This window comes from Metopolophium dirhodum, chromosome 1, assembly GCF_019925205.1.
Source record: "Metopolophium dirhodum isolate CAU chromosome 1, ASM1992520v1, whole genome shotgun sequence".
In the NCBI taxonomy this organism is placed as follows: domain Eukaryota; kingdom Metazoa; phylum Arthropoda; class Insecta; order Hemiptera; family Aphididae; genus Metopolophium; species Metopolophium dirhodum.
This window is the reverse complement of record NC_083560.1, coordinates 87117592-87126350: the sequence shown is the minus strand read 5'-3', so window position 1 is coordinate 87126350 and position 8759 is coordinate 87117592. Positions and strand designations below refer to the sequence as shown.

The 8759-nt window shown below is 26.5% G+C and overlaps 1 protein-coding gene across 1 annotated transcript; it reads left to right on the top strand.

The window, feature by feature from the left end:
* Positions 1 to 1135: 1135 nt before the first annotated feature.
* LOC132943653 (KRAB-A domain-containing protein 2-like) lies at positions 1136 to 8428 on the top strand. Its single transcript, XM_061012676.1, has 7 exons — positions 1136 to 1163; positions 1230 to 1299; positions 2097 to 2361; positions 2404 to 3186; positions 3272 to 3498; positions 8023 to 8209; positions 8336 to 8428. The coding sequence occupies exons 1-7, from the start codon at positions 1136 to 1138 to the stop codon at positions 8426 to 8428; spliced, it is 1653 nt and encodes a 550-aa protein (XP_060868659.1).
* Positions 8429 to 8759: the final 331 nt, after the last annotated feature.

Genomic DNA, 8759 nt, shown 5'->3' with positions numbered 1-8759 from the left:
AAAATTCTTTTTTTAGCTGATTATATTTACCATATTTATCATAGGCAGTATAAAATAATTATTTAATTTAAATAAAAACAAATTAAAAATTACGGTTGAATTTTAAAAGGTTTATTAATATTTTGAGAAACAATTGAATAAGTTATTTTGGGGGTGCTAAGTCACCCCAGCTACCTCCTAGTTACGTTTTTGATAATGAGGGAGAAAGTAATAATTATTATTGGATTTATAACTATTAAGTAGATAAGTTTATGTTTTTGAAATACGACCTATTTTATATTAATTGCATTTAACATAATATTATAAAAACCATTTCACATTGATTTTGATCATAATTTATTACCCATTAGAATATGAAAAAATGTGAGTCAGCTAATTATTCTGAGTCAATGAGTAATGCCATAATATTACCCTTATATTACACTTTTCTTATTTTTGTAAGTAATAAACCCATTTATAAAAATAATTGTCATATAAATGTAGTGGAGTAGTGCTTTGTGTGCACAGCATACACTTCACTAATTGAAAAAATAATTTTTTTTACATATTAATTTATAATCCTATATTTTTATAAAAATGTTTTAAATTTTATTGTACTAATTTAGTACTTTTGTATTACAGTGGCGCCGAACCTATAACCCAAGAGGGACGACCACCCACCCTTTTTTTCGGTGGGTGGGGTCGTGGGAATCTGTGGGTACTCAAACAAACTAATTATGAATAATGATCCTAACCTATTAATGTATATGTTACCGGTAAAGTGTTGAATCTGGTATTATATAGAAATCCTAGGTATTCTATAGAATGCCAAAAATGAGCAGTAAAAGTATAAAATACATACAATAACTAGGTATTCTATAGATTACCTAACCTAAAGCAGGAAAAGTATACAATCAATATAAAACTTCACCTAACCTTTGAAATCAATGATTAATGCTTATCTTGACGACTATCTTATCGCATATATAGGTACAACACGACGTGTGCGATGCATTATCGTCATTATTAAGTAATGATATTATTATTATGTTGTTCGTCTATACGGGAAAATTCAAAATACGTCTTTAAAATATAATTTTTTCTCACTCTTGGATTGTTTGTCGTGTTGTCGTGTAGAGAAACCTATATTATAAAAATGTCTGAACGTTTCTATACCGAATTAAGTAAATGTCGGAAAAATTCAAAAAATACAGTTTATTTATCGAATGAAAAATATCAACAAATATTAGACGAGTTACTGCTGCTTAAAGATGGTAAAAAGAAAAAGAAAACATCACGTGATTACTGGATGCTTCAAAGGTATTTAATTTATTTTATACTTTTTTTCTATATTTTTAAAATATAAATATTAATTAGGTACAAAATATGAAAAGTAAATAATTTACTCGTTGTAAAAATTTGACTTGTTGAAATAAACGGGTATTCAATTTGTTGAAATAATATAACATAATTTTATTTAAGGGGTAATTGTAATATTATGAGTTGATAAATATAATTATGATGGTACAAAAAAAGGTTAGGTACCAAGTAACCAGAGTTAGGCAAAATTTTATCTAGATAACTATTCGAATAAATATGTATTCGAATAAAAAATTATTAACATTTACAATCATCATCGTGTAATTTAAAATACAATGCCAACTATTTGCCTGTTTATTACCAACCCTTTGGTTACCCAAACAAAATTAACGAAAATTACTCGAATGATAACGTTTGGAAATTATCCGAATAATTTTTATTCGAATAATAACGTTTGAAAATTATTCGAATACATTTTTATTCAAATAATCATGAAAAAATCATTCGAATAAAATGTAATCTAAATAATCATCTAAATAAAATTTCATTCGAATGATGCCCAACTCTGCAAGTAACTATATACAATTATATCACACACAAAATAGAACTATATAACTGTAGGTATTTAGAACAACTTTTTTTCAATTGTCGTTCCTTAATTATATGTTGTGCCCACGCATTTTAATTAACAATAAAAACAATTTCAATTTCAATTCCGGAAAGATATTTTCTAATGTATTATTTTCAGTTAAAATATTTTTCTAATAATATTATATGTAATTTTGGGTTTTTTCTAGATACGACATTCTGGTTGTACAACAAATAAAAAAATTAATTTTTCCTGTAAATGCTGATGGCAAAATATTATTTTATGTTAACGAAGAGGAACTTTATGAAATTCTAAAAACTACACATGAATCAATTGGTCATGGTGGTCGTGACAGGATGATTTCTGAACTTTCAAGAAAATATAAAAATATTACTCGGTGTGATGTAGAGGTTTTTTTACAGTTATGTGAACCATGTCAACAGAAACAAAAAGGCGTTAAAAAAGGAGTAGTGGTTAAGCCTATTATTTCACCATAATTCAATTCTCGATGTCAGGTTGACCTCATTGATTTTCAGTCACACCCAGATGGAAAATATAAATTTATATTAGTATACCAAGACCACCTTACCAAATTTATAATTCTTAAGCCACTTGAATATAAACGAGCAGAGGAAGTAGCATTCAACCTCATAGATATTTTTACGCTAATAGGAGCTCCATCAATCCTACAATCTGATAACGGACGTGAATTCTCAAATAACATAGTTTCTAACTTAAAAGACATGTGGCCTGTTGAAAGAGCGAATCAAGACGTCGAGAATATGCTTACAACATGGATGCAAACAGAAAAAAATTCTCATCGGAGTCAAGGATTAAGATTCATTCAATTAATGAAAAATAGGGCATTACATTCTGGGATTAAGATGTCACCATATGAGGCATTATTTGGTTGTAAAGTCAAGGTTGGGCTTAGTACATCAAATTTACCGAAAGAAGTAGTCGACAATTTAGAAAATGAAGAACAATTACTAGAAATATTTGAAAAAAATGAACTTCAATATGATGATCCAATACTTCCCGATAATAGCAATCATTATGAAAATATCCAAGAAAATTCAATTCAAGATACAATTCCTACAATTCAATCAAATAACGCGAATGCCATGGATAATCGAAGAAAGGCTAAAGAAAATCTTGAAAATCAGGCAGTTAAAATGAAAACATGGTCAGATAAAAAACTTAAACCGGCTGAAGTAGGTGCTACAGTTAGAGTTCCAGTTCCCGATGTGGACAAAGGTCGCGGAGATGCTCGAAATATTTTAGCTGTTGTTATAGAGGTAAACATAAAATAATACATATTATAATATAGTAATTCAACCGTTTATATTTTATTATTTTAAGATCATAAAAATATTTTTGCAGGTAACAGTTGATGGGTATTATAGATTAGGGACTAAGGAAGGGCTTTTAAAATCTTTATATTCAAGGTCTCAATTTTCAATATGCCAAAAAAATTTAATAACAATTGACCAAGTTCCAAGAGAAAATACATTTGCTTTACGCACAATTGCAACTCAACAATCTACAGGAACTGGACAAGGTTTTATAAAATGCACATGCAAGACAAAGTGTCAATCCAAAAAATATTTGTGCGTAAAGAATAATATTTTATGCAGTTCGAAATGCCATTCATCATCTGTATGCTGTAATAAATGAATAATAACCAATAAATAATAATAAACATATTTTGATTTAATACATTACCTAACATAGTTATTTTGGCATTCTATAAAATTCCTGGTAAATCTATAGATTTCCTAGGCATAATATAAATTAACATTCAAATTTAATACATTGCCAAATAGTTCAAGGAATTATATAGAATGCCTAGGAAATTTATAGAATGCCTATATTCAACACTTTGCCGGTAACATATACATAAACAGCAACATTTTGTAAACAGGGGTGGTCTGTATAACTTTTCATTTGACCCCCCCCCCCTCCCCCCATAGGCACAATTTGGGGGTCTAGAGGGGTTTAGCCCCCTCTAGGTTTTTTTAAGCCCCCCTAAGTTTTTAAATATATTCATTCTTTAATCCAATTAATAAAAAAATTATCAAATTGAAAAAAAAATTAAATATGAGATTTTTAGCCAACTTGATAATCAGTGTACCTACGTATGTTGTCTAATAAGTGATAAGCAGGGCTCGGAACTTTATGCATTTGCATCTTTCTCAGGAAGCTGCATATTTCAAATCTGATTCGATACAAATTCGTTTCATGAACCATACTATTGAAATACAACAATTTATGTTGTATATTTTACTAAATTTATATGATTTTGCATATTTAAAGATTTTGAGTATATAAATGCATTTTATGTTAAAGCGTTTTAGAAATCAACAAAAATAAAAAAGTTTTTAATAATTGGACGGTTTTTGTGAAAAGGGAATCAAGTCAATAAAAGTAATTGTTCAGTAGACAACAAAAACTTTTCATCTTCTACATTTAAATAAAAAAAATGTTTAAACTATTAATATTATTTATAACTTCGATAAATTGTATGATTATATAAAAAAAAATACTTTAAAACCATTTTTTAGTTATTTTTGTTGACTTGATACCAATAGCACAAACGTTAATCATATTTTACGACTTGATACCATTAAGTGCAAAAGGTATCAAGTCGTTATTATGCAATAATATTTGTGCTATTGGGATCAAGTCAACAAAAATTAATTTAGAATTAATAGTTTAATTTTTTTTAATTTAGTTGTTTATTACACATAAACTGTTTTGCAATATATTATAGTTTCCATAAAACAAATAACTAATTACAAACAATACAAAATATTTTAATAATAATAATACAATGTACATAATATTATTATATTAAAAATGGAATGGAATATCTAAAGGTTGATCACAATTTTATTTATTTAATAAAGTTTATATGCTATACTTTAATATAAGTAATATAATAATTAAGAATATAGTACTAGTAGGTACTATATTTTTGACTGATTTTAGGTTTTATTAAAATCATATTGTCTTTTGGTTATAATTTATTATCAATTATAATATCAATAAAATATTTAACAATATAAAACTTTTAAAAATAAACAACTACTTTTAAGATAAAATAAATAGTAACTTTTAGTATAAGGAATAATCACTTTGATAAAATAAAACAAAATATTAAAATAACATAAAATAAAAACAAATTGTACAGAAGTTACATCATTCATTATCTTCATCAGATATTATAGGATCATTAATATCTATGTTTGATTTTAGGCTTTTATAAAAATCATGAAATGTTTCAGGAATAAATGCCAATAATGTCATAAGGTCTTTTTTTTTTCTTCAGTTATACATAACATATCATAGTATGCTCTTTTAATTTCCATTGAAGTGACATTTTTCCTGTTTAAGTTCAATTTGTGGAATTTTGCATTTAAACCAATGGAAGTTTTATAAAATGCTATACTTTTTTCGTTTTTAATGTACCGAATCCACTTAACATCTCAAAAAACAAATTTTTCTTTATTTTCATTGGTTTTCTTCATTTGATAAGATTTTTTCAATAATTTGTTGAATTAAAAAAATATTTCTTGCACCATTTCTACTACCAAAAACTTATTTTTTCCTGCAAATCTAATTAATTGCATCCAATCATATGGATGACGTTGGGTTTTCTACAGAAGATACAGGTGTTCCCAAAATAACACTTGATTTGCCATAAATGTCATCATGATTTACCTATTATAGGTAATTGAAAAAAAATGTTACATTAATTTTAATAAAAATGTTTTACTAAAAATATATTTACTTGTTTTGCGTTTTCTATAATGTTAAAAACATTGTTTTGATAATTTAAGTTATTATTTTCCACAGTAATTTGATTATAATTTTGGGAGTCATTGCTAAATTCAAGTGTGTAGTTGTTGTTGTTTAATGTAATAAAAGTTTCTTTTTTGCTATTATTATAAGCACAACTAGTTACATTACCCTGTAAACACAAATAAAAAAAATATTACTTTATTACTAGATTTGTTAAAGTTAATTCACTCTATAAAATAACGTATACATTAAAATAGGTATACTATAAATAAACTCACTACTAAATAGTTTTTCAAATTATTTATATTATTGTTGTCTGTTTGCATAAGAAATGTATCACCTAAATTTCTGCAAACAGCAGGTTTTAGAAGTTTTCTATCCGATGTGACGTTGACATCTAAATAAAATAAAATTTAAACATAAAATCATTAAAAGTATACTTAATATTGCTCAAAATAAGTAACTTACTATTTCGTGCCATCCGCAACATCGTCTTAATTCTATTCGACATTTTTAATTGATATACTAATGTACACCTAAAGTTTTTACCACAGTAAATATCAACACATTGAAAAATAGAAAAAAATATGTGACTTGAGACCTTTCTCGCAAAAAAAATATTTATTTTTGACTTGACACTAAACGCGCACTGTAATACATAATGAAAATACTGGTCACATGTTAATGACAGCGTTACCACTAGATCCGGCTTAAAATTTCCTTCAATTTTCATGTATAATATCAAAATGTCCAAAAAGTGACTTGATTCCCTTTTCACAAAAACCGTCCAATTGAATATTGTAAATTGAATGATTTACAAATAAATAGTACCGTATATGATTAAGTGTGGGAAATCTATTTGAACGCATTCTACTCTAAAATGGTACATGTGCTGCTCATGGCCTCCATAGAATTTCGGAGGAAGTACGAAATCAATTTGGTACTGTTCATTAAATCGTAGCCAACGTAAAAAAAATATTTAAAAAAGCACCATCACGTATAAACATTTTCAAAAATTACGCACTGGAGATTCCTATACTTCCAGAACCAATCATAATTCGTTGAGGTACCTGCATCAATGCAGTACTTTTTTTTTTTTTTTTTTTTTTATTAGCTTTCGGTATAAACCATTACAGCTCAACAATTAATATATAATACATCAGACAAGATTACATAATAATATAAATATAAAGGTTATAAGAGGTAGAGTAAAATATAACTAGATTGCATGTTAGCACAATGGGATATAGCATATAACATTGAATACAATAATATTTATGGTGTATTAAGTTTGTGTAGAACAGCTTTAACAGAGAGAGGAGGGGGTTAATTAGTGAGGTTAGGTTAGGTTAGGTACTTTATTATTGTAAATACTGAAAAAATGTGTGATGTTGTAAATATGTTGAATGAATACTAATTAGTACCTAACATTATTTAACAATCGCTGTATTCGATTAAATTCAGTTTTTTTAATATTAGATTCTTGGAATAGATTTAGTAAAACAGCTCCAAATCATCATCATCAAAAAAAAAAATATAAATAAAATATTTATGATTCAAAAATATTTTTTTTTTATAATTATACCTTGAAATAGATATTTTTTATAAAATAATATATGCATATTATACTGCGTATTTGCGTTTTTTTAGTGCATACGTATGCACACATTTCATTGTTTTTTAGCGCATTAAGTTCCGAGTCCTGGTGATAAGTAATAAGTAATAATTAATATAAATTTATAGAATATATAATCAATTGTTGTTATTAATGTTAGTTTTAATGACATGAATATAATATATTAATATGACATCGTTGTATATACGATTATAAAGAACTTTATATAAGTTCTTTATAATCGTGTTGTATAAAAGCTTGAGTATAGTATTGTTCCGTATATGGTATATCCAGAGGCCAGTATTATGGCTTAAGATAAGCAGGTTACGAAACTACCCATTAAAACTATACAACAGAAATGATGCCCAAAGATTCTCGAATATAAACAGCTGATGGTTTGTGTGAGAATGGTAACTAGCGTTCTTGCGCCCAAAAACAATTTTATTTATTTTCTATGTTATCTTTAAACATTTACCAACGAACTTTCATTATTGGATATTTGGCATGACAAATTTTATATTATTATTTATTATTTGTCATGATATTTGGGATTTGGAATAAAGATTACACTACGATACAATCCTCAATAATTTGCTTTTGTAGTGTTGCACCAATTTCCATTTTTCATCGTTTTACTTTTTGTCTTTTTAGTAGTTTATTTTGTACACTTTACAAATATAATATTTTTCTTTATTCTAAAATGGTTTCCAACAAGTGTTGTGTTCCTGGGTGTAGTTAAAAGTGGTACATCTAAATTTGGTGTACCTAAAAATATGATGAATGTTTGGGAAAATATTATTGGGTGTCCTTTAAACAAGAATTCAAGAGTTTGTGCAAACCACTTTAAACCTAGTGATATTACATCAACATGGGAGTCTGGTAATGGTAGTAGCCAAATCTCGGTATGTCTTATTGAAATCATTTATGATTACCTAATACAATTAGAATTAATGTGAAATTATATTTTTATAATAATTAAATATATGAATATATATACATACATATAATTAAAAATGAATAAATAATAGGTACTTCTTTTAGATTTGTTTAAGAAAGAAAGTCTTTTAGCTCTCAATTTATTGAATTCAATGGTCACTGGAGACAATATGCGAATTGCTTAAATATTATAGAAGATGGCGCCAGGTATTAAATTTTGAAACATTTTAAATTTTCCTTAATAAATTAATTTTAAAATAATAACATTTCCAATTTCATTCTGTTTCAAATAGTCAATTATGTGTATGGTGAAATAGATTAAAATACACCATAAATAAAAAATTCAAAATATTGCCAGGTTAGAAAGTTTATGGAAAGTCTTTAAGAGTACCTATTACACCAAGTAAAAAAAGCAAATTAAAAAAATTCTTAGGTCCAAAAAAATTGTAAACCAACAGTTCTCGAGAGCGCATAAAACAATTACAAATTTGAAATTGCAATTGAATAATATCAAAA

Bases quoted from the DNA above. Each gene is read 5' to 3' on its own strand.
- LOC132943653 (XM_061012676.1), top strand. From the start codon at position 1,136: ATGTCTGAACGTTTCTATACCGAATTAA. The intron at 1,164-1,229 runs GTAAATGTCGGA...AACAAATATTAG, and splicing joins ACGTTTCTATACCGAATTAA to ACGAGTTACTGCTGCTTAAA. The intron at 2,362-2,403 runs GTTAAGCCTATT...TCTCGATGTCAG, and splicing joins GCGTTAAAAAAGGAGTAGTG to GTTGACCTCATTGATTTTCA.